At 50.9% G+C, this 24,042-nt stretch overlaps 12 protein-coding genes across 12 annotated transcripts; 7 read left to right on the top strand and 5 right to left on the bottom strand.

Annotated features, from left to right (window-relative positions):
- Positions 1-8: 8 nt before the first annotated feature.
- CTAM01_09490 (carboxylesterase) lies at positions 9-1,664 on the bottom strand (the record flags this gene model as incomplete). Its single annotated transcript, XM_060525509.1, has 2 exons — positions 9-1,069; positions 1,124-1,664. The coding sequence occupies 2 exons, from the start codon at positions 1,662-1,664 to the stop codon at positions 9-11; spliced, it is 1,602 nt and encodes a 533-aa protein (XP_060379965.1).
- A 1,458-nt stretch (positions 1,665-3,122) lies between these two features.
- CTAM01_09489 (uncharacterized protein) lies at positions 3,123-3,515 on the top strand (the record flags this gene model as incomplete). The annotated part of the gene is made up of 1 exon (XM_060525508.1): positions 3,123-3,515. One exon carries the CDS (start codon positions 3,123-3,125, stop codon positions 3,513-3,515), a length of 393 nt encoding a protein of 130 aa, XP_060379964.1.
- A 2,325-nt stretch (positions 3,516-5,840) lies between these two features.
- On the top strand, positions 5,841-6,549 carry CTAM01_09488 (uncharacterized protein; the record flags this gene model as incomplete). Its single annotated transcript, XM_060525507.1, has 4 exons — positions 5,841-6,054; positions 6,113-6,203; positions 6,275-6,366; positions 6,425-6,549. The coding sequence occupies 4 exons, from the start codon at positions 5,841-5,843 to the stop codon at positions 6,547-6,549; spliced, it is 522 nt and encodes a 173-aa protein (XP_060379963.1).
- Positions 6,550-6,873: 324 nt separating this feature from the next.
- On the bottom strand, positions 6,874-7,498 carry CTAM01_09487 (uncharacterized protein; the record flags this gene model as incomplete). The annotated part of the gene is made up of 2 exons (XM_060525506.1): positions 6,874-7,123; positions 7,392-7,498. The coding sequence occupies 2 exons, from the start codon at positions 7,496-7,498 to the stop codon at positions 6,874-6,876; spliced, it is 357 nt and encodes a 118-aa protein (XP_060379962.1).
- Positions 7,499-7,960: 462 nt separating this feature from the next.
- CTAM01_09486 (uncharacterized protein) lies at positions 7,961-8,236 on the top strand (the record flags this gene model as incomplete). Its single annotated transcript, XM_060525505.1, has 1 exon — positions 7,961-8,236. One exon carries the CDS (start codon positions 7,961-7,963, stop codon positions 8,234-8,236), a length of 276 nt encoding a protein of 91 aa, XP_060379961.1.
- A 1,495-nt stretch (positions 8,237-9,731) lies between these two features.
- Positions 9,732-10,172, top strand: CTAM01_09485 (uncharacterized protein; the record flags this gene model as incomplete). The annotated part of the gene is made up of 3 exons (XM_060525504.1): positions 9,732-9,899; positions 9,956-10,034; positions 10,117-10,172. 3 exons carry the CDS (start codon positions 9,732-9,734, stop codon positions 10,170-10,172), a joined length of 303 nt encoding a protein of 100 aa, XP_060379960.1.
- A 414-nt stretch (positions 10,173-10,586) lies between these two features.
- On the bottom strand, positions 10,587-12,032 carry CTAM01_09484 (endo-beta-1,6-galactanase; the record flags this gene model as incomplete). Its single annotated transcript, XM_060525503.1, has 1 exon — positions 10,587-12,032. The coding sequence occupies one exon, from the start codon at positions 12,030-12,032 to the stop codon at positions 10,587-10,589; it is 1,446 nt and encodes a 481-aa protein (XP_060379959.1).
- Positions 12,033-13,519: 1,487 nt separating this feature from the next.
- CTAM01_09483 (uncharacterized protein) lies at positions 13,520-14,845 on the bottom strand (the record flags this gene model as incomplete). Its single annotated transcript, XM_060525502.1, has 1 exon — positions 13,520-14,845. One exon carries the CDS (start codon positions 14,843-14,845, stop codon positions 13,520-13,522), a length of 1,326 nt encoding a protein of 441 aa, XP_060379958.1.
- Positions 14,846-15,232: 387 nt separating this feature from the next.
- Positions 15,233-15,443, top strand: CTAM01_09482 (uncharacterized protein; the record flags this gene model as incomplete). The annotated part of the gene is made up of 2 exons (XM_060525501.1): positions 15,233-15,345; positions 15,404-15,443. 2 exons carry the CDS (start codon positions 15,233-15,235, stop codon positions 15,441-15,443), a joined length of 153 nt encoding a protein of 50 aa, XP_060379957.1.
- A 328-nt stretch (positions 15,444-15,771) lies between these two features.
- Positions 15,772-16,305, bottom strand: CTAM01_09481 (uncharacterized protein; the record flags this gene model as incomplete). The annotated part of the gene is made up of 1 exon (XM_060525500.1): positions 15,772-16,305. The coding sequence occupies one exon, from the start codon at positions 16,303-16,305 to the stop codon at positions 15,772-15,774; it is 534 nt and encodes a 177-aa protein (XP_060379956.1).
- Positions 16,306-18,353: 2,048 nt separating this feature from the next.
- On the top strand, positions 18,354-18,916 carry CTAM01_09480 (uncharacterized protein; the record flags this gene model as incomplete). The annotated part of the gene is made up of 2 exons (XM_060525499.1): positions 18,354-18,815; positions 18,872-18,916. 2 exons carry the CDS (start codon positions 18,354-18,356, stop codon positions 18,914-18,916), a joined length of 507 nt encoding a protein of 168 aa, XP_060379955.1.
- Positions 18,917-20,601: 1,685 nt separating this feature from the next.
- Positions 20,602-21,155, top strand: CTAM01_09479 (uncharacterized protein; the record flags this gene model as incomplete). Its single annotated transcript, XM_060525498.1, has 3 exons — positions 20,602-20,809; positions 20,882-20,954; positions 21,005-21,155. 3 exons carry the CDS (start codon positions 20,602-20,604, stop codon positions 21,153-21,155), a joined length of 432 nt encoding a protein of 143 aa, XP_060379954.1.
- Between the last annotated feature and the right edge of the window lie 2,887 nt (positions 21,156-24,042).

Genomic DNA, 24,042 nt, shown 5'->3' with positions numbered 1-24,042 from the left:
CAAGTAAATCAGTAAGAAAAACCGGCGGCTTCCGTAAACGGCGCGTATATAGCGCAGGCGTAATCCGCCGCAAGGGTTGCCGACACCGTCACACCACTCGACGAACCAGAGCCTAAGAGTCCCAACTCAAAGCCAAGAGCGCTTCCGATCTTGGGCCATCCGACACCGCCGTTGGGGTTCTTGGCGAAGCCGCCCCAGACGCCCTGCATATAGGAACTGAGCTTCGTCTGTTGCGCAGTCGCTGAACCCCACTTGCTGTAGGCGGGGTATGTGCCAAAGACGGAGGGGATCTCGCTAGTGTGGTAGGAGCCTGGATTGGCGAAGATGCTAGTAGACGCGAAGACCGGATCGTAGCGGTAGCGGTAGGCAGTGTAGCCGTTGATGGCGAGGTAGCTTGCCAAGGTAGATGTTGTGCAAGTGAAGATAGCGTCGGTCATGATTCTGTCGGCGAGAACGTAGGGATCGTTGATAGCCTTTGCGGCGTAGGAGGTCGTAATGGCGGCCTTTGTGATAGCAGAGGTGATACCGATCTGGGAGAGCACCGAACTCATGGCAGAGGCTCCGTCATTCAAGCCCTCCATAGCGAGGAAGACGCGGGCCTCGTTGAGGGTGGTACCCATGATGACGGGGATCTTGGGCCACTTCTTGGAAGAGATGCTGTTGCGGACGTCGTTGATGGATGTACCATCACCGTTGACGGGAGGGAAAACGAGGGACTGGGCTTCAATGTATGCCTTGATATCTGTGGCCGAGACCTGACGAAGGCACTTGATGTCGACGCAGTTGAAGTTCTTCAGGACCTTGGAGTAACTGTCGGAGCCGGAACCCACAAGGAGGGACTGCTGTGACTCCATGATGGCAGCCGAGAAGGGAAGAGGGCTGGGTGGGTTGGCGAGGAGCTGCTTGACAGATTCACCACCAGCAGACTCTCCAAAGATGGTGACGCGTGAAGGGTCGCCGCCGAACTGAGCGATGTTGCTCTGCACCCATTGAAGAGCGAAACGCTGGTCAAGGTACCCCGAGTTCTGAGATCCAGTGGCAATCTCAGGAGAGTTGGAGAAGCCAAAGACTAGAGTATCTGGTTAGCAAGGCTGGTGACTAGTCATGAGTAAAGAGCCCTTACTGTTGGTGCGGTAGTTGATCGTGACCACTACAACATCTTGAGAGACAGCAAGCGAGCTACCGTCGTAGATGGGCAGACTAGCAGTGCCAAACTGAAGGTTACCGGGAAACAGCCAAAACATAACAGCCTTCTTGCTGGTAGATGTTGTACCCGTAGGAGTGAAGACGTTGAGGTACAAGCAGTCCTCACTCTCATCGGTAAGAGACCCAGCTGGGTTTCCGAAATAGGCCTTCTGCAACGTTTGGGCGTTGCCCTTCTCGGCGAATTGTTGGATACATGCTGGCTTGAAAGCTTGAGCCGACAGTGGAGACGACCATGCATCCGCGGCTTGGGGAGGAGAGAACCGTTCTGGGGGAGACTTGGCAAATGGGATTCCCATGTAGGCATTGGCGGTTCCGGTTGCCGATGCGGGTTGGGCCGTGGTGCCAATCACGACACCGGAGGCGATCGTAACCGTTGGGCCGGCATTGGCAGGCGCGGCAAGGGCTTGGAGAAAAAATGTGGATGAAAGAAGAAACGTGGTCAACGAATAGATACCCATGTTGAAAAGAATAAACGGTTCGTAGAGACCCTGGATACTAGAGAAGGATTGAATTGGAGTCGATACTCTTGGTCTTTGGAAACACTTCCCATGGTCTTCTCGTCCGGTTTTATGTCTGGTTCTACTCATTCATACTACCGTCCACCTCTTTGGGATCTTCATTGTGACCGCGGGGCTACCGATGGACGATATCTCTAACGCCACCAAGAGACTATCGACCCTTTGTGCGGCGAGGCGACGACTAACACATCTCGCGTGGCCTACGAAGCTAAAATGCTCGAGCGCTTTGACCAGACCTAACGCCATTCCAGGCGGTGCTGACTACTAGAGACTGGCTAGATCACAGCGGCCCGTTTCCGGACGAGGTCGCCCGCATTTGGCATGGCAGCTGTGCCTGTCTCAGGCCATAAGTGAGTCGAGCCAGCACCGATGTAATAAGGGACCATTTCCCGTCCTTTCTCACGGTCTGTGGAAAGGCCGTGCTTGGAAAGGCCTGGACGCCTGGATAGCGACGCTAAAGAACCCAGGTTGTCGGGAACCAAAGAGAGGGCTTACCGAGACATTCTGAGGTCGCCGTTAGTCCCAGTCATTCAGGACAAAAAACATCCCTCTTCGCGAACACCCATCGTGCTCCTGGAGCTATGGCCATTGCCCAAGATCAAAAGGGGATTCGCCGTGGCGGCAGCCCTTGGAGCTGTGCCTCTTCTAGAACGGGGCCTGAAGCCTCGTCGAGTTCAGGCGTCTTTCTCGCCAAATCTACAACGCTAATGAAGTCTGCAGACTCGCGCCTTTGACGTCGACCTCACAATCGCCGGATACGATGCTGACAACAAGTCGAAGAGATGGCCATTGGAAGGCATCCTCGGACAATAAGCTGAAGAATTCCCGGATGAACAGAACATGTTGCCAAGAGCCCATAGATCCAGTCTGTTCTCTTGACGGATTAGCTATGGATGCACCGAATAGTTGATGACTAAAACCGCGCCAGTGGCCCCTGGATTGCCGGGTTGCGCAAAAACAAGCTTCCAGGGGACTCGTCTTTGGTCGCGGCTTCATAATTCAGTGATAGGCTATCATCACTCTGGCCATCAAGGCTGAACAAGTAGCCGGTTTTTCTTTGCATGGCAGGCGTTGACCAATTGTGACGGCAAGATGCAGACAAGCTGGTTGAAGCTGACAAGAATGCCTCGTCTGAGTCATCTCGTAAGAAAGCTTGGGGACAAGCGTCAGTATCAGCAGGCAACGAGGAGGGGAAACTCAAACTGGAGCAGGCAGAAGCCTAGTCTAACGAAGCTACATATATCTGAGGTCGTACAGCTTTTGGGCAAGTATTCCATCGCCCAACTTCGTCGAAGTCCCACCCTGAACCATTTCGTCAAATTTCAATCAATACTTGCGTGCGACATCCGACAGATTTGCACTGTACAACCCCGCACCGCCGAGGAATCTACCAAAACAATGAGCGACGATAACGCAAAGTGGGAGCCCTCGAAGCCGGCCTCATCGAGCTGGGACGAGGCGCGCATCATCCCCGCAGATGGGTGGGAGCGCATGAAGAAGGGATTTACACCACAGGATATGGACGACCGCTGGGCCATTGTCCACCTCGAGAAGGACGGCGAGGAGAGCGTCGTCTTTGCCCGGAGTTGGACTGGATACACTCTGGGCAAGATCACGGTCGAGCCTGCAGGAGATGATGGCAAGAGCCGTCGGATAACCAAGTTTACATGGGAAACAGACAAGGAGAGATGGAATGTCGAGGATCCAGAGACGGAGGCAAGGGACTTGGTTGTGAGGTTCTCGAAGGGTGTTTTTCAGGTTGACTTGGCGGATGAGCCTGCCTCTGAGTAGGACAATCAGCCGAGGAGAACATGGATCAGCTGATCAGCCGTCAAACCTGACTGGAATTTCACGAATCAAAGAATCTTGATCAAATGATAGCTAGTCCTATCGAATACGTTCAAGAGTTGATAGAGGTGATGTGCCTTCATATTAGGAACCCAAGGGTGTCCGTGTAAACCGCCCTTCCCCATCGCCCGCCTCAATGAAATGACTTCCAAAGCATGCATGTTGTGGATCCCACGACAAAAACACGGATGTGGAACGAGCTAGCTACATATAGGGCCTTTTGCGTCTTCCCGGCAACAATCCCGGTGTTTCCCGAGCACCAACATCCGCATCTGTAGTGTAGTGGTTATCATCCTTGCCTTCCATTCTGACACCTGGTTAGCAAGGGACCCGGTTTCGATTACCGGCGGATGCATCACGCTGATGATTATCCTTTTGCTTTTTCTCTGCATTTCTGAGTCTGTTGTTGAGCTTTTTACGAATTCTCCCAAGTCGCTCACAGGAACACCCTAGTCTAGGTATATATAAGCATAACTAATTATATGCATTCGGCTGAAACCTTTTGATGCATGCCATCATACATTAGAGTTTCGCGGTCAATGAGGTGTAAAGCAGGTTGATATTGGGAATACAGGTCCCTGCAAGTGCAAGCACACTGTAAAGCTCGATCGTTGGACGTGAGGGATGTGTTTCTATTGTTCTTTCTTGAACTCATACTGACCGCCCAGTATTCGCATTCATCTGTAGGCTTGTCCCTATGTGCTTGCCGTTCGAGTCATTCCAAATCGCTCGAGAAGAAGAAGCCAAGTAGAGAGAGGTGAGTCGAATCCTGTATCTGACTACAGGACTCCAAAAAGGACTTGCAGTAGGTAGCCGAGTGTATACGACTCTGCAGGCGATAGAAGCAGGCTGGGACAGAATCGAGCATCCACGTCGTGATCTTTGCCCTCTTGAGGCTGCCTTGGTCCGTCGGCCGGCTCAAATGTTCATGAATGCATACACGGGCGCACCAGTACAACAAAACGCGGCCGAATCAAATGATATCCCAGATTACATCCGTGATTTTCCGCCCATATGTGACACTGGTCTTCGGATCTGATGCCTCTTACCCCGTGCCGGGTATTTGAGTTGCATGCGGCACGGTTAGACCGACCTTCCCGAAGAAGTGAGGGTCACAGTGCATATGAACCGTCACTATCGCCATGCATGAGTGAGAAGGGATAAGAGACAATTTCATGTTGTCATCACACGTGTTGAGATAGCCGGTTGCTTATGTGAATTAATGTTACAGTGTTGTCCCCTTTGTGGAACATTATCCAGCTCAATATCCTACTAGGTGGCCAGTCAGAATCATCATTTCCCCCAAAGGCTTGTCCTGATGACCTTTTCCGAAGCCAAGAAAGGCACCGCCAATCCAGCTACATCTTCATGCAAGCCGTGCGTCTTGACTTGGGCCCTGAACCTGCCCATAATCTAATTACATGTTTCGCCTGGGCCTATAGACTTGGCCAGATCAAAGTACGGATAGTACTTTGAGAGCTTGCTAGAACCCAAGTTACAGCGGCATGAGACATAAATTAGGTACATGCGCAATTGGCTCTACAGGAAGTTGCTTCACTGTAAGCTCTACGATGTCGCTTGAATCGGGTAGACACTGGCATAACTCGTACACTGTATTGAGCGCCAACTGACGATCGAAGTATGGCTTGGACAGTCTCAAAACTATCAGCCTGGACGCCAACCGCACATGGTCATCAATTTCTCCTGTTTAAGACTGACTTGAAAAATGATACTTCTTTAGCGAGGCCCGAGGCCACTTTGTCAGGTTTCTCACAATACCATAACAGAGGGGAGTTCACCCGCAGGTGGCAGGTGCCACAGAATCTTAAGCAGGCTATACGGACATACCAAGAAATGACTCGATACCCTGGAGCATAGATCATGCGCGACTCCGAATATTGGATGCAAGTCAGCGCAAGTATGTTAGCCGGAGTCAAGAAAGGAAGCTGTTCTAGGTATGGAATGCAAGTCAGCGCCGATATTGGAACTTCCGTAGCTTCGTCCAGACTGGAAACGGCAACTTTGGGGTGTTCGGTCTAGACTCAAGATCCAATTTTTGGGGGCTCAAAGTGGTATTGGTCGCGATGAGATCTTTTCCAAGAAAAGTTAGTGAAGATGAGATCTTGGGAGGTATATTAACCTCTCCGTGTCACACCCATTTCCCTTGAGTACCTCATCATCCACAGCCAGCATCTGCTCTTACAGTTTCAAGCATAGTCTCTAGCCTCTTTGATATTTCCCACTATCTCTGTCAACGACCAAGCCGAAATGCAGTCCGTTCTCACCATCGCCACCCTGATCACCGCCGCCTTCGCCGGCGTGATCCCCCGAGATGAAGACAACGGACCCGTCAACATCCCCGTCGACAGCGTCGGCAACCCCAAGGGTGATACGGTTCAGGCCATCACGCACTTGTACATCTGTTCCGACGCCAACTTCTCCGGCCGTTGCCAGAACTTGGAGTCCAACACCGGCCAATGCTGTAAGTTGCAACTCATCTAGGGTGTGATCACGGCAAGGAATGGGAATTATTGCTAAAGTCAGGCTGCATCTAGACGATTTGGGCAACGGCTTCAACGACGTTGTTTCATCGCTTGGGCCTGATGCGGGAACTTCTTGCACTATCTGGGAGTAAGTGTTTCTTAGTACTACGCATGCCCTCTAGCTATTCTGAACGACTCATTTCACTAACACACCTACAGGAACGCTGGATGCACGGGAGCCTCCATCGTCAATATTGTCAACCCTGGCATCTACAATCTCGCTGACTCCAACTGGAACTTCAACGACAAGAGTACGTACCCGTGCATGCTTGTTAGCTTCCACTCAAGACTAGAGAGAAACACGTTCAGACAGATTGCTGACTACTGCCTTTGCTGCTAGTGAGCTCCTACCGGTGCTTCTAGTTCCGGGTTACGCACCTTATCCAGCACCGACGATCCAAAACTACGGCCACTCTGAGGCGGATGACAGATAGCTTTAAGCGGTGCCGAGTGTCGAGTTGCAGCATAATATGGTTCGAGGACACGTTGCAGCTACTGGAGTATTCTTTTCTCATGGTAGAGAGTTTGAAGGGCATATAAGGATAAGAGATGAGAAGTAGGCCCAAAGTTGGTTTAATGGTTATACGAAGTCATCTGGATCAGTGTCTGCCAAACCGTTCACAAATGTCGACTCTGTGATAATGGTAAAAAACTTACAAACAACCCCATTTCGCATCTCAGTAAGGGGAACGCAAGCGGCGAGCTCAAAGCTTTGCAAAACCTCAGTCAAAGTTAGGCGATAGTCCGAAGCTATAGCTTCAGACCCAAATCAAAGGCATGAACCCGATCGTTGATTTGCCCTTTTTGTAGTCATAGAATGACTGCTCACACTCCATGACTTGCAAATCGTTCTTCTCCATATACCCCTTCAAATCCTTCAAAAGAGCATGATCAACCTGCCCGAACTTGATCATAGTCGTTCCGCTGCTCTCTTCTTCCTTGTCCTCGTAAAACGGTTCTGTTGTATTGCAGACCACGTCGAGGCCAACGTGTTTGCCCTTGCTATCTCTAGCATGAATAAGCATAACGCGATCGAGTGATTTGGACGGGAGAAAGATTCCGTGGAGCTCAGAGGTGAAGAGAATTCCTTGGTCAAGCAATTAAAACGCTGTTATATTAACTTAATTAACTAAAAGACTTAATATGAAGAAGAGAGAAATAAAATAATAGGTAAAAGCTATAAATAAATATCAAAAATCTTCGAGAGTCCTCCTCCCTATACCGGTTCAATCGGATCTTTTCTTGGGATACGTGCTATAAGGTAGCTATGACGGACTCTGCTTGGGCCCAATCGGTGGTTCTGCGCAAAACGCCGTCGGCATCCCACTTAGTTGCAAAGGGCAGGATTTCCAAATAATCTGTCGGTTTCCAAGGCGCACGCATATTATTTCTTTGCACAAGCCACCGCCCTTACTCTACTTAGCCATCCGCCTTCTAGTGTCTGACTCGTGCGTTATGGCGATTGACACCGCTCTTGATTCTACTAGGCAGTAGGTTGTGTCCTTCAACTAGAAGGCCCAGTTGCTAGAACTCTCTTCAGATGAGCCGACGGGAGGTGGCCCGCACTCTTCAAAAACAATTTACATCTAACGTCGGCTTCGACAACGCCGTTGAACAAACTTTGCCTTCATATTAGCTCCGACATTGATAACTTACTTGGACCACTTGGGTTCCAGTCATGCTAAAGATAAAAAGCCCGCCATATCTGTCACGAGAAGAGGTAGGTCACACGAAATTACCTACCAGCATTCAAATCCTCACTTCCATCCGAGCATTACATACCGAAGATAGACGGAATTATAGAGACAACACCCAGTCACAGTAAAACTCGGCCCAAGTCACAAAATGAAGGCTGCCATCTTAACACTTCTCGGCGCGCAACTCATTGTAGCCGCCGAAACTACATGGTGCTGGGGCGCCCATAGATCAAATACTCAGCGCGTTAGCAAAGGGGATGTCGAATGGGCTTTGAGACACCGCACCACCGAGTTGGGCTTCCCCGGCGGCCAGACCATCTCCTGGAGATGGATTCAGTGCACCGAAACCGACGAGTACAAGTCTATGGATGTTGCTGTTGTCACTACACCGCGCAGTAAGAAACTAAGTCATACTTATCTTTGAAACCATACCAGAACTGATCTTGAAATAGTTGTCACCGACGGAGCTCATACTCAGCTTGCCAATGGACAGGTGATCTGTAGAGTAGGCGGGGAGTACTTTAAATGCTAGAGGAAGGTGTTTTACCTAGGGGCTTTATCGTGTTGCGGCCAGCTAGTCGTAGTGAGGTATGTTAGCAGAAGCCGAGGCTGCGGGTACCAAATAGTGTCGTGGTCGTGATAGCTTCCCTGAAGCTATATGCTGTAAGTTATAAGGCTTCGGTAGTTAATCGTAATCTTATTAAAGGGGTTCTTAGTAAAGATAGTTGAAAGTGATCGTAAGATTGAATACTAAGTTGATTTCTAAAGAAGCTATAGAAGTCTATTCTCAAGCCCGGCATAAGTCCATCCTATATATAAGTCCTGTTCCTGAATATATATTTTCTATGGTTCGCAGGGGCAGAACACCATCCATTTTGAAGTCGATACATGGGCCCGATAACTAGACAGACTTCATCCAGCTCATTCAAGACGTAGTCGCGTTTAATGGCTGTCTTTTGATGCCACTGTTTATATTGGTCGTGAAGTGATAGAAACTCGTCCATTGTAAGGTCGACGTAAAAAGCAGGCTGAGAAAAATCGTGTGTTTCAGGAGGGCTAGAGTCTAGAGCATATGAGCTCAGGGCTGTCAATGCCAAGATAAAGATGGCTTTGAAGAAAAACATGGAGATTGAAGCTGCAGTTACTAATGTGAGCCAATATTAATAACTGAAGATAACTGTGCGCCCGGTGATTACGTTTAGGCCTGAGCGTCTAAGGTGAACGGACATTTGTTTGATCATTTACTTACATTCTGCGGAAGCCTGCTGTCGTCTCTGGGCTGGAGGGATCAGCATCCCTCCGGCCACCCTGCGCCGCTACCCGGGGTTTCCTCTCAGGCACGGCCCAACACCAACCAGAATCCAATCAAGCGCCCAACGTCCCTTGCAAACCTTCCAGGTCCGGTAAGTGGAGCAAGACTTCTGCGAACCCTGAAATTCGGAATGGAGTTGTACAAGACTCCGGTGGGCGTCAAACCTTGGGAGACAGCAATTGACTAGAAGTCAGGGCATACTGAGGTAGTAGTGGTTGTCCTGGTCATATGGTAGGCCTTTAACGACAGCTCCGCACAAGTCACTATCTGGATCCTGCCGGGCCGACTTGTCAGGCGAAGAAAACCACCAGATATCTTCGTCATCGGCAGTTGGTGGAAATTTCGCTTCCCATGCAAACGTCAACTATCATCGTACTTGACCAACGGGTAGCGGGCACCATCAAGATGGAAGCTGCAAAGGTCTTCATTATATAAGAATCTGACGGAAACTTCGTGGCTGAAAGTCTACCCCGGAAATGTGAACAAATATTGACAACCCGGATCGCCGGGAAGTCCTTAAGACCCCCTAGACCTCCTTCCCACCTCATCATCAAACGTGTAATCGCAAAACTGCAACATACGCCACTCATTTGAACATATTATAACAATGCGTCTACCTAATCTTCTCGCTGTCGCGATGCTCCTCGGCCTCGGCGCCACCGCCGCCTTGCCCGTCGAAGATGTCACGGACATGACAGACTCCGAAGACGTCGCAAATGACGCAATGGCGAAACCACCTCCGCACAAAGTAGAAAAGCCATGGATGATGTGGGGTGTAAGAAAACCACCAAACACCAGCAAGGCCATAGTGAGAACTAACGATGATGTTAGATGTGCGCTATAGCATCGAACCAATGCATCATTCACGGGCCTCACGGTGAACGCAGATACCAGTGCAAGAACTTTGTTCGTACCCACCTTTTTGTTCCGACTTACTCCCCGCGATGTCTGAAATGTAGAGGGAGACAGCTAATGGTTTCCCGCTGTGATAGTGTACAAGGGATGGGGGCACGTGTCGCGGACAATATACGACAACACCACGCATTAAGACTAGGTCCCATTGCAATTAGGCGCTTTTGAGGTCGGGTCTGATGTGGTGTCTTTCTTTGAGGTTGGGCTCGGCCGGTGCTCAGCCATGGAGGTCGTCAACTTGAGCCTAGATGGCGGATACGGAGCAGACGCGATATGTCAACCGAAGATTGTCTAGTCAACGAATATTTGCACGTTTGATGATGGGGTGGGTGAAGCACATGCCGTCAAGTCTCATCGTTTCAGCATTGGAACATATGTTGAGTCTTCATGTCTCTTAACCTTTTCGAGACGCGAGACCTACAACATTCAGTTGACTTTGGGAGAATTTAGGTGCTTGGATATGATTTCATTACTTGTTGTCAACCTTGAGAGGACTCTGCTTCCGTGTATCCTAGGAGAATAACATGGCGAAATTAACCTCCGAACCCAATCACAATTTGACGTTGGGAATCTCAAACGTCTGCACCATCTTGGTCTCAAAGTAACTCCAAAACTTGGTCCCGCTGATCGTAGTATCAGTCGCCTGCACATAGCGATCACCGCTTCCAATCTGCGTTCTCCATCGCGTGACAGTAGCTCCGTTCGTAGACGCTTGCGAGAATCCGCTCAGGTCAAAGTTGAGGTACTGCGCCGCGCCCCAGTTGACAGCAACGATGATAAGCTTCGAGTTGGCCGCATCGTACGCCGCGACGACATTATCCGAACCGCCATCCAGAATACGCATGCCCTCGCGGATATGGCGCGCAAACTGCGCAAAGACAAAGTACTTCTGGTTCGCCGAGCCAAGCGTACCAGCCTCATTGTCCGCATCAATAACACCCCAGCCGCCGCCGTCAAGAACCTGCCAGTACACCCAACCCGTGGGCCGCAGCCACCGGAAGTCGAGAATCATGTTGCTCACGAGCCTCTCGCCCGTCGCGTCGCTCTCGCCGTACTCGCTGTTCCAGAGACGGAGGCCGCGCGCCGAGGCGAGGGAGTAGACCTTGTCGCGGGCGCCGCTGGCGTACTGGTACCCGTGGACGTTGATCCGCGCGACGTTCTTGAGGGCGGCGTCGCCGAGGTTCTGAAGCGTGGTGACGGCCTGGTCGTAGTAAGACTCGTCCGAGGCGGCGATGGACATGCTGGTGAGGCCGCGGTTGTTGAGCTCGGTGCGGAGGTAGTTGATGATTGTTGCCTGCGTGGCGACGTCAATGTGGCAGCCTTCCTGTGTGCCGTCGGCCTTCCACCAGTTCGCGGTGGGCTCGTTGAAGGGCTCGACGGTCTCGAAGGTGATGCCCCAGTTGTCCTTTGCGTACTTGGCAATGTTGGCCATGTAGACAGCGTGCTGCTGGAGGTTCCACGACTGGATGTTCTCGCTGCCGTCGGCGGAACCGGACGGGTTGTGGTTCTTGGTTGCCCACCACATGGGTGAGTTGGAGAAGAGCTCGAAGCGGTTTGCGCCGCGGCTCTTGGCCTTTTGCATCATGGTGCGCTGGTTCACGTCGACGTCCCACTTCCAGGCAGACGAGGCCGGGTCGGTGTTGGTGTAGTCGACCCAGTGTCCGTCAATCTGCCGAGACGCCATCATCTTGGTTGAGACCACCATGCTCTCGCCGTTGATGCTGTTCGTGCTGCAAGCACCGGCATTGTGACGAACGATATTGAAGCCCAGACCGGGGAGGCTTGCGCCGCCGAAGGTAGTGGTCTTGGTGGTGAAGAAGATGTCGGCGAGGTCATCGCGGGTGCCGAAGCGCTTCGCCCACCAGGCGAGAGAGGTTCCCCATCCCTCCCAGGTGCCACGGTTCGACTTGGCGTCGATGGTGGTCGTTGTGTCTGCAGTAGCGGGGGAGACGGAGGCCAGGCTCACGGCCAAGGCGGCGAGAGTCTTGAAGTGCATAGCTAAGAGATCGAGAAGCCGGGGCCTGCTGGGACAAGGACTTCAGATACAACCCAGGATAGAGGTTCGTCTGCTTCTTATGCTCTCACGATCCTACGCAGCCATGTTGACCTCCTTCCCTCGAGTGAGATGACGGGAGCAGGGGAGCTGACTCGAATGGTGGACCTCGTATGTTGGAGTGCCATCGTAAACGGGGATACGCGGGCCGCGTGATAGCTTGAGTCTCTTGGAAAGGGAAGCTAGAATGACCCGACCTAACGGTTTTATTCAGTGGTAACTTAGCCGGACCATTGGGCGTTCGTCGAAACGGCGGTTGAGACGCTTCTGGGAAACGGAGCTCGATCGGTTGGGTCCGGCACGGATGTGGCGTTGATGGTGGTTAAGGATCACGTCTAGAGCTCGAGCTGTGCCCCGCAGTCTGGGCGAGGGCGCGAGGGGTTAATTCCATGTTTAGAGTTAGATTATCAGCGACAACGTGGTGCCGGGATCCGACGGACAGTATTGACAAATTGTCCGTGAATAGAAGGCGGATACGAGCTCGATTATGATCGCCAAGCTGTATTCTACTACGGGATCGTTAGTCAAGAGTAAGATAGAACGGCGAAGGGGCAGAAGGGAAACAGATCTGATTCATGGCGGGCGTGCCTGAAAATACTGTACAAGAATGCGCAAAGCGATAACAGGTATGGATACGATACCAAACGTGTCCCCTGGATATCCTGAGTCACGACATCAGTCTAAGCCAAATGTGTGGCCCGCCGTATCCCGTTTGCCAATTCATATTCCAACACATCATCATCATCCCTCAAAAGCCGCCAATGCCTAGCTCCAATCCTCCCCGCATATGCGACCCAATGTGCGTGCCTGGAAACCCCCCAAGCTCGGTAGAATGGTATGCTGCGCGGCTAGTCTAGACTGTCTAGTCTGGAGAACGCGGGGAAAAGTGCCATGCTTTGATGGTAACATGCATCGAGAGGTGTCAGCGGCGCAACCCGCTGCTGCGTCTGCATTGGCGGAAGATCATGCAAGCGGCATTTGGTACCTGGTCCATCCGGCTCCGCGATCCGCGGACATGTCATGAGACTTCTGCCAAATTTAGTCGCAATTTGGGGTACATTTGGCCATGGATGAGCTCTCGGGGCTAAAGCGGGACAACCTGCATGTGAAATACAAGTTAGCTGGTTTTTGAGCAAATGTTTGAACGGAGTATCGACATACAGCTCGACGGCGAGTTTGGTAGGAAAACAGATCACGGAGTCGCAAGTATGCTTGATCGCAAGCAATTGTGGTTAATGAGCTCATAGCAAGCTTAGTCATGGTCAAGGCGCATCTGCTTTTGCATTAGAAACGGACAAAGCTTATTCGAACAATCAACGCCAACTTACCTTTGCGACTTGGCGACTGTGTAATCATACAATGTCGCGCAGGCAAGTAGGATAAGAAGAGCTCTTGTTCCCAGGCGAGAGATCAGCAATAGCCCAAAACCATCAGTGTCGAGCCTTTCTCTTTCTAGTGGGCGTCCGAGGGTTATTCAAGCTTGATGCCCGCATGCCCGCTCTAGAGTTCCGCGCGGTTGACTTCTGGACGATGGTCTTTGAGCTAGCGGGAGATTTATCCAGACCAGGTGTTTTGTTAGTCAATCCCAACCGTTCAACAGTGGTAGGCGGCGAATCGATTGGGGTTCCGAGAATGACCGGCAGCCCAGATCCAGAAGGCGCAATGGGTTTGTTGCAGGCCACCGAGGGAGTTGACAAGCCCTCTCGTATTCTGGCTTCAAGCTCGGCCTTTCTGGCAACTTTCACCTTGGCCTTCAGGGCGTAGATCTCCTCATTCAACTTGGCCGTTTGTGCGAACAGGCGCTGATTCTCGGCATCGAACGCGTCCCTTTCGGCCTCGGCTTTCTCGACAGCAGCAAGAAGCTCAGGAATTCTATCGGCCGGATAGAGCACCACTCTCGGCGGATGACCAGCCTCAACAGCCTCGACATCGTCAATGGCTCGCACAAGTCGAGCACTAGCAACAGCAACGCATTCGTCAAGGATAATCGGGGTCGCATTCTCCTCGCGTATTAAGTCTTTGTACAGCGCCGACGTTTCTTTCATCTCGGCTCCCTTCTCGTTGTGGGCGACGATCAAATCGCGAAGCTGCCTATTCGCCTCTTTGTGAGAGATGAACTTCGGTCCCTTGGGGGTGGCTTTGCGGCGCTCGGAGGCCGGCTTGGTAGGGGTCGAGGGAGCCGAGGAGGCACTCGATGAAGCGGTGATGTCCACGTCGGGGGTCTTGGCTCGGCGGGCGCTGGAGAGATCGAGGGGAATCGGGGTGTCGTTGACTGGTGTACCTTCATCGTCCGTCATGATGTCGGTGGTGCCTGTGGTGCTACCCATCGTCGCTTCTGAAGGAGTGGCGGCCGACATGTTCTCGGTAGTTACCAGCGGGCTGAGTTTCTTCGCCCTGGCTCTGAGAGTTGTTTTGAAATCCTCGAACTCTTGAGGTCCTTCAGTCGCGTCTTTGCCGAGAGAAGCTGGACCCGAATCGTCTGCTTCGTAGTTGGAGTTCTGGATGATACGGCCTTCGCGGAAAGTGGATGATAATGCTGGAAGAGAAAGTCTGTTGCGACCGGAACGAAGGCTGCCACGAGTGGGAGATGAGGTATTAGATATTTGGGAGCCAAGGTTGAGGGACACGCGAAGTTTTCGAGTGTTCAAAGGTGAATCTGGCTGATGGCTGGTGATATTCTTGCCAGCAGCAGGAGAGGCAGAAACGGCAGGAGCGGCCGGGGACCCACCACCTCCCATACTTCTGGTTCTAGCCATCGTGATGACAACTTTACCCTCGATCTCCTCCCAACAAAACAACGGTCAGCTCGAACACTCGACTCCAAAGAAACAGCTCGAAGAAATTCGGAGGCGCGGTGGAGGAAACTCACGATCAGACCGGTCAATCTTTCGCCTACCCTTCAGCAGTGGGCTCGTCCCCGATGGCGGCTGTCGTATATTGCGATTGGTAAGAGACGCGTCTTGAAGAGCAGGGACTTGAAAACACCGAATAGAGGTTAGGAGAGCAGAAGTTTTGACAGGTTTTCGTTGGAAGCTTGGATATCCTTTAGTGGTACGAATACTCCCTGGCCTAGGCCTTCGAGACGGGGCAGCGCATCGTGAGATCGCTCTCGATCAGCAAGAAGCTAGAGGCCAGAGAAAGCAATGAGCAGTGAAAATGACAAAGACTGCCTCATAACCTTTCCCACTAGACATCTCGAAAGGCTCCTGATCGGAGTTCATTCCTCCAACAAGCGCACCACGCTCAAAGAAGCAAAGTATGTCCCCTTTCCCATTATCCTTTCACCAAGGGCGTAATCACTGACATAATCCCAGTGCCATTCTGTATCACGCCGACTTTGATACAAAGGATTAAACTACAGATCAAGAGCATGGCGGCTGTCCCTGGATCTCCCTGGTGGCTGCCAGCGGTGACGAGCTCCGGTCTGATCTGGTTAGTTGGATTGCCAACAGCACGATGGGAAAGACCATCACCTTGTGGAATACTCCTGAGGCGGTCTCATCTTATGCTCCAGAATGTGAAACTATGGCAGAAGTCCAGGTCACAAACAGATTCCTGAACATAGGTAACTTGGGTAAGATGACTCTTTTTCGCGATAATATTACAGGATGATGGATGCTAATTCTTCACTCAGGTCGACACATCGACTCTACAACGCTGAGAAGCATTTTTAGGCTCAATTTCAAGCCGTCATATGAACTACCTCAGCTGAGCGACCGGGCCCGATCAATCCCCGGGCCCGGAAACCTGCTTGATCTCCCCGCCTCCGAGCGACATCCTCCCTACCATCGGCGGTGGAGGCACGGTCAAGAGGCATGATAAGCCTCGCATCAACCTGGCAGCGATGCGCAATGTGTCGCTGGTTAGCACTGACCTCCGATTTGCCACGCTGACTGACCCGTCGAGGCGCATGGCGCGCGCAACAATGGATGCTGCCGGAGCGCGCAAGCTCCAGTCCCTTGGAGGCGCGAGCCTCAGTACGCACGCCAAGCATCAGAAGGCGGCCGACGAGGCGAGAGAGAAGTCGCAGCGCAGAGAGGACGAGGATGACGGCATGGTTGAGGGCCCCAGCAACGACGACCCCGGTACCGAGAATACAAGGACAGTTCAAAGTCTCGTCTGCCAACTTTTGGTGGGCCTTGATGACACTTTGAGGTCCACGCTTCACCCAAGCATTCAGCAAGCGGCCGTCGTCTATAGGCCTACCCACGGCCATCGACAGCCAATCTGGTTAACAATGGAGACTCAAAGAACTCGCTCCCGAGATCATCTACAAGCCGTTTTCGTCATCTTCACTGCGGGAGCAGTTCACTACAACCAAGTCGGATGCCGAGCTTGCGAAAGTGATACAAGCAGACCAGCCTTCCTTGATTTTATCAATATCCATCCCCGAGCTCTTGTATCGATGCTGAGGCCATTATCTTCGCTTATCTGTTCATCGAGGGATTGCCCTGACGTAGAGGTGATACGTAATTAAAGAAAGCGGGATTGTGTTGCAGTATAAAAGTCTGTCATACCCGACGGCATGCTCGCTCTACTCAATCTTTACCCTGAGTCCAGAGTCTGACGTAACTTCAGTATTTGTTCTCAGTGATCATCAAACCCTCGGCTCTTACTTCATACCATTTCTCTGATCTAGCACAACTCCAGGTTGTCGACCTGAAGCAAGACTGGGTTCCCTCTATTTTCGTCAACACTAAACGCCAGTCAAAAAGCGTTTTTCATCATGGCTCGCCGGTCGTAACCCATTTGTTAAAGCTAAAGGGTTTGCACATTCCACCGACCCTGCCAGCCCTATCCAACTTGGCTTCATTCGGAGGAGCAAACACCAACGTCATCCATCAGAACTGCCATCAACTGCAGATCTCTCCCTCTAATGTTCTTCTTTTGGCCTGGTAGTCCGATCCTGAGCCAATGTATGGTCTGTTCCTAGATATCATACTACTCCCATTGGTTATAGAAACACGGAATACCTCTCTGTTAAAGTAGTTGGTCGCAACCGGGGAGATCTTACAGCGACAAGTACCCAGACCGAAGAGATGGAGATGTCTGCACGTGAACTGGATCTTCTGATTTATTTTCACCGCGTTTGGCAAGGGCTTTGTGTCCACGGTCTGAGGTATACGGCGGCTGATGATTTCAATATTGATGGCACCTTGATGGTGATTACCCTGTACGCGGCGCTGTTGGCCAAGCTGCAGGACATGTGGAGAGCGTACAAGGCAAAGCTGAGTCCAACGGCTAATACCTCGCTGTTATTAATGTTTAGAAGCTTCTAATCGTTAACGAAAAATGGTATCGGCTGACCACGACTCCAAGACCAGCGCATACGTGCGTGTGAGGAGAAGGCTGAGAAGGACTCTCGGCAGAGGGTTTTAAACTGCCCGAGAAGCGCTCTCAATTGGATCATTAGTCGTTCTACTTCACGACCGAGGACTCTATGATTGAAAGCCATTGTTCGGTCGCAAGGAAATATATGGAAAGGACTTTTCCCCTTATGTTGTCCCGCCCAGCAAGAGCTTTCTCTCGCTCATCAAAATCATACGTGAGAGGCGTTTTTGCCAAAGGCAAAGATATCGACGAAGATTAAGGATTCTCTGCTGAGCCTTGCACCCATGTTAGATAATTACAGCTGGTAGTAATCTACATGAAGCTTTATCTTGCTCAATATCCTCAGCCAGATCAATCGAGCTTAGTACCAGCAGGGAGACAGACGGATGACGTCAAGGACGATTTCCCAGATTTGGAGCCAGAAATTAAAGACTTGTCTACAACTACGCGAAGAGTCGTTGGAGGCATCATGGCTTATCCAGCATGTCCCCGATGCAGAATCCCTCACGGGATCAACGTAACGATGAAGCCAAAGGATCATTCAATTCCGGAGGACACAGGTTTAAGACAAAATAGTCATCACATTCACTCAAGCGGCAGAAAGACGGCTAGGTGAAGTATTCCTGGTCCACGCATCGCCGTCATAGAATACTTGAAGAGAATCGGAAGAAGGAGTTCAATGGCAACTAGATCGCTCCTTCCCATTTATCTCACTTTCCGCGGAATAGGTTCTGCTCGTCCGGCTTCAACTTTTCATGCCGACCAATTATTCAATTTTTCTCTCCACCACCATATCTCTCCGCAGATTCCTCAATCCAAACTTTTCCTCTCTCACAAACAATCAGATTTTCTATCGAGGTAGATAAGCTCAACCATACGAGTAAGTCTGTGCTTTCAAATTTTCTCTCTCCCTTGGCTAACAAAAGGCTCAGAATGGCACCTTCCCTCGAACAAAGAGTCATCGAGGCACTCGAAAAGTGCTCCACCGACACAGACACTCCCTTCGACGATGTCTTGCGCGTCGCATTGAAGGTCACGCAGAAGATGCTTGAGCAGGCCGATCCACCAGACACCGCCGCACCAGTTGTCCCAGCTGTGGCATCTGTCCCTCTCGTCGCTCAGATCCCTCCTCCAGCTTCTGCTCTAGCTCCTAAGCCTACTGCTACTCGAGTTATTGCTTCTATTGTCGCACCTGCCAATCCTGGTACACCTGGCACTCGTCGAGTTCTGCGTACCGCGCTTCCATTGGCGATGGCTTCTGCTCGCAAACAAGCCGCCCGCGAAAGTGTCTCGCCGACCCCGACTGTCGGTGACGAAAACGATGACAGAGACGAGTTCGTCTGCGAGTTCGCTGGCTGTGGACGCTCTTATGAGCACAAGAGCTCTCGCAACCGGGTACGTTTCTTGTCTTCCTAAACCGACGGGACCTTTGCTGACTTCATTTGCTACAGCACTACAAGGTCAACCATGGCGGTCAGCGTCCCAGATCGAAGTAAGGGGCATTCTGCAATTTTGCGGTTCCAGCGTTCGTTTCCGGACAGAATTCTTCGCATAGAGGCCTCGAGTGGTAGGACGCTTGGGACGTCATTCAAGTGCGAGAACTGACTCCAACTGCGCAGACATGCGTCAAGTTTCTCCTTATATCCGTCAGTCATAGGCCACACGTTACCTAATACATCTTGGTTTTGATACATGATCTCCTTTAACATGCTCCCCTCGTTTTCCATATTACTATAGTATTTGTTCCTAATGGAGCAACAAAAACTCGCCACTCCGGGCCCTATATCTCAAGCAGAACCTGGTGTCAGCCGGTGTCATTATATTGGGAAGGATCATTTGTCCTTCGTTTCCTCTGACAGATCAATTGGTCTGTGTCCTGGAGAAGGTATTGCAAGTTGCGACGCTTTTCAGCTGGGTAGACTTCGCCCGACACTATATAGACGCGTGCACCCTTAAGAACAAGAGTCCCGAAACCTTGAGCGACAAGGCGGCGACGCACATAAGGAAACTCTCGCCAGGCTCTCGCCATCTTCAAAGACCTCTGTAGAATAAGCAGTACCTCGCGAGAGGTAAAATGAAATAATCTTGCCTACGGACTGTGCTGGCAAGACCTGCTTCAAAGGGTAGCTTACGGGCCTCCTCACAACACCGTTCCACCCAGAGTGCGGATTGGGGAAGAATTCACCGCTCCCTTTGCATTCTCGAAGGGCATCGCAAACCGGAAAAAGATCAACAACGACGATACTACCGCAAGTTATCACCCATCGGCGATTGTGGTGTTGGCTTCGATGCTTGATCAGACGTATGCCGTGTCCGCGGACATATTCGACAGCCAGAAGCTGATGGCAAGAGTGAAAGGAGAAGAGTCGTAACCAGACACAACGTCATCTTAAGATTGCCATTGATCAACAGCACATAATTAGAAAGTCACTCACAGCGAAGATAGAGAAGAGCCCGAGTACGAGGACAGGAGGCTGAGTGCATGAACGACTGCGAAGACTTCTACGACCCTAGAGACGACCATAAGGCAACGACAAGTTAGAAGAGTCAGACGACCAGGAAGACATACTTCGACTTTCCCTACGAGGAAGACTCCTTCGACTTGGCCATTGAGGAAAGCTGAGCGACTCAATCCAAAATTCAACTGAAAAGTAACTCTGAGTTTCAAATTTCTCAACCACACATTGGCAAGGCTGACAAAAGTAGGATTAGAAAGAGACTGTCAAGACAGAGGAAAGAGAACGAAACTCAAATGAAGACGTTGGTGAGGCCTGCTTCGAACAGCAAGTGCATCACTCGCGCGCGCGAGAGAGAGAGAGAGAGCACGAGGCTGCCCCGATCCCCAGATTCGGTACGTATTTACGACATCAGCAATGCATCAACTTGAATATGCGAGGAACATCAGCCTCTTTCCTCGGGGCGAAGGCTGCAATCAGAATTTTCACCTAGAGACTGCACCTTCCATTCTTTTTTTCCTTCCTTTAGCCACCCACCTGTCTTTTTCCCATTCTTTTTTCTCAATCGCACCTCTCTCACATTCTCTCCCAAGTCAACACGTTCGCTTATATCCCTTCACCGGCACAACAATTGAACACCCTCTTCACCAAGCCATCAATGCATTGCATAGGTAGATAACCCTGCTACCCTGTGATACGTCTAACTGATGGATTGAATATCTAGGATGAAGCACGAAGCGCTAGACCCCGTCAACGAGGGTGATAATGTGAACACCAATCTCGCTGATGCCGATATTGCCAATGCCAGCGACAACGCGAACCTTCCTGCTCCCACTTCCATGGGCTTGGCTAGCCAGAATGTCAACACCTCTCCCGACGCTGTACATGGACAGCCTACTGCTACCGCAACCCAAGATGCTGCTTCAGCTAGCGGTGAGCATCGACAGCTTCATGGCGACGGACGTTCCGCATCAGCCACTAGCGCCAAGAAGCCTGCTGTAGCAGCAGCAGCAGCTCCATTCGGCGGCCGGCTGCGAGTGCGGGACCCTTTTTCTAGCCGACTCGTTCGGGTACCCCAATACCCACCGGGCTACTGGACCCATGGGTGGTACGTCTGTGAGGTTCCAGGATGCGGCCGTCGGTTCACGCTCAGGAGCTCGCGCGCTCGTGTGAGTCACCTCATTACATATTGTTCATCGATATCCTTACTAACCTCACTAAAGCACTACCAGACTCAGCACCCCGTTACGAACTGAGCTCAGGTGCGATGCGTCCGTGAAAATTCAGTACTCTTAAGAGTCAAAGGATGGACTTGGGAGCCAGTCGTCTGGGAAGCAACAAACCCGGCATGGCATGCGGAAACAAGAGCCGAAGATACCTTGCTTAAACTGCAAGGAGCTGCTGGAAAGAGCTCTGCCCAGCAAGAGAATCTCATTATGCGGGCTGCCCAGCAAGGGCATCTCATGTTGGCAGCCCCCCCAGCAAGGGCATCTCATGTGGTGGTGGTGGTGGTGATGGTGATGATGGCGATGGCCGGAAAATAGTTCTATCCTTAGGAATTTCCATATCTTGAACCCTGAGTCCTTTGATAATACACCAGGCCTTGTTTTCTGCTTTACAGCGTCAACACGTTCCTTCATCATTAAACATGAGCCGAATAAAAAAACCTCCGTCGCTTTGATAGGTTTGCTTCGTTCATGTTCTCGAACTTTGATACAGCTTTGTCTGCCATCTGTCTCGGCAAGGAGTCTCATGGTATGTCATGTGATGGACTGTCTTCCTTCTCGACAAGTTCATGTCCTTCTCCTGAAGAATCGTTGGTCTGACAAATTCTCATTGCCCCCTTTCTGGGCCATCTAGATCAAGCGCCTTCTTACGCCTTTATCAAAATCACACGTTCACCGACTGCGGCTGGACATCTCGAGCGGCCTGTACCTGCCCATCTCAACCTCCGCCTCTACCTGGCCTGCACCTGTCCTACTGGCTGACTTCCTTCCCTTCCATATCCCTTAGCGATTCGGTCCCCAACATGACAACAGTCTAGGTGAAATGTTTTCCCCTCTCTCCTTCGTTTTTCTTGTCTTCATTGTTCCTGACTAGTTTTTGTGAATCGAAGAAGCTTTTTCCGATCTTACACTTCCAGGGTGTGCGCTTCCTTCCCTTCACCGCTCTCTATCACCGCCTTATAGCACTATTGCCCTTTCAGTTCTTATCATCCGGCTTCCCTCATATTTATCGGTAGCTTTGAGATCATTTGTGCCATCCCCGTCTGAAGCTCTCACCGTCGCATCTTTGTTCACACATCATAACAATCCCTTTTTTTCATGAGCTTGGCTCTTTCCAAGCCTTTGTCAATTTTCTGGTTTGTCCTAACTCACATCAATAAGCTGCCCCTCACAAAGCTCACACACATCAGGCACTTCCAAACACCGCTGTTTCTCTTCCTCCAGCCAAGCATAACCAGCAAAAACAAACTTCGGTAAGCTCCCTCGATTCCGTTTTTCGTCTGGCCCACCAAAAATAGAATGATTCCATCTGGAAACATTGAGTGTCAACATTTTCCAACTTCACAGGACACAATCCAAAGTGCTTCAAGACTGCTCTAGGTACTATAGAACAGCTATTGCCGCCTAGATCTAACGACATCGGATATCTTCTCGCCGGTACGCTGCCCAGGATCCTCTTTAGCCGCAACTCGTGTTGCGGGGTTCTTCTCCGGCTGGGTCATCTGCTCGAACTATTCTTTTTGCGGAACTCCTCAAGAACCTTAGTTATATTTCCACCTCCATCATTGCCACTTCATTGCTCTCGTCACAATACAAAATAGCAATGATGGAGGGGCAAAGGCTCCCCACCGCGAGACTGGGGGTGCTGAGGACCATACAATTGAGTTGCAAGCGCTGCTGCAAAGGGCTGGGTAAGGAAATATCTTCCTACCATGATTAAGAGTTCAGAGGATCTCAGCCCGCTAACAGTTCGGAGGGAGCGTATAGATGTAGCTTCTTGTGGCAATCTTAATGAGTTCTCATCTCAATAATCACGTGAAGACGAGGGTAGCATTCGAGCACCAGCAGGCTGATATTCTTGTCATCAAGTATCAATAACAGCACAATGGCTTTTGATGATCACTAGAGCGTCGCTTAATTCGCCAAGAGCACCAGTACCTCTTTCAAATTTGGCAGCCTCCCTGTTTCTGTTCGGCCCAGCCCGGTGCTGATGCTCCTGAACAAAGAGATTATTTCCCAGAGTCCCGTCCACGAATGCCAGACACAGACTCAACTCGACATCAAGGACCACCCTTGAGTGGGTACTTGTGTGTCAAATCTGTCAGGGACTGGAAGGGAACAGACAAGGCGAATTGGAAAGGCAGATTATGCAACGGGACCAGATGGTAAGCGCTTATAATATCACCCGCTCAGTCACGAGTCACGAGGAAATGAGCTAACGCGCCAGGTCATTAGGAAGTGGCTATGACCTTAATTATATTTCTTTTGGAGGCATCAACAATTATTCCGCCGCCCTAGGGTGCAAATTGTTGCACCATTATTTGGATGCTTTTGCGACAGTAACATCATCTCCCCAGAGCCCCTCGAACGCTCGAGCATGAACTCACTCTCGCAACCCTCAAAGAGCAGAATACCCCGAATCTCGCCCTCCACGCGCTCGTCATGCGTTTGATGACGTCCTCGGTGGGATACTTCTGATATCATACTCGTTTAACCTGCCAGATCCGGCTCCTCTTCTTGTTGAGACCGTTCATTGAAATGAAGGGGTTCAATCCCACATATCATCCCTCACGATTACGATAGCTTCAGTCATCAAGACGACGATTATTCAAAGACAGATTTCGACTTTACGGTCGAGAATACTGCGCACTCTTTGCAGGCCGTGAGACAAGCGAGATCTCTTGGATACTCGAAAGCTTGAGGGTTGATCGGCTTTCAAGTTAATTGAAACAAGCTGTCTAGAAGACGACCATTCAGTTGTGTTCTGTTTCCCTTTTTTCTTATTTTAGATCACCCGTTTGGTTGAAAGACAACGCCCAACTTTCAAAGAAATTTCGTCATTGTTCTGATTTAGTTTTGCTGATGCTCAAAGCTGGCAACGTGTAGCCATTTCGCCCTGCGCTCAGTCTAGTGGTAATAAATCTCAGGCGGGTTGACAGT

Source organism: Colletotrichum tamarilloi (assembly GCF_030869305.1).
Source record: "Colletotrichum tamarilloi strain Tom-12 chromosome Unknown Scaffold_37.1, whole genome shotgun sequence".
Classification (NCBI taxonomy): Eukaryota; Fungi; Ascomycota; class Sordariomycetes; order Glomerellales; family Glomerellaceae; genus Colletotrichum; species Colletotrichum tamarilloi.
This window is presented reverse-complemented; position numbering and strand designations above follow the sequence as displayed.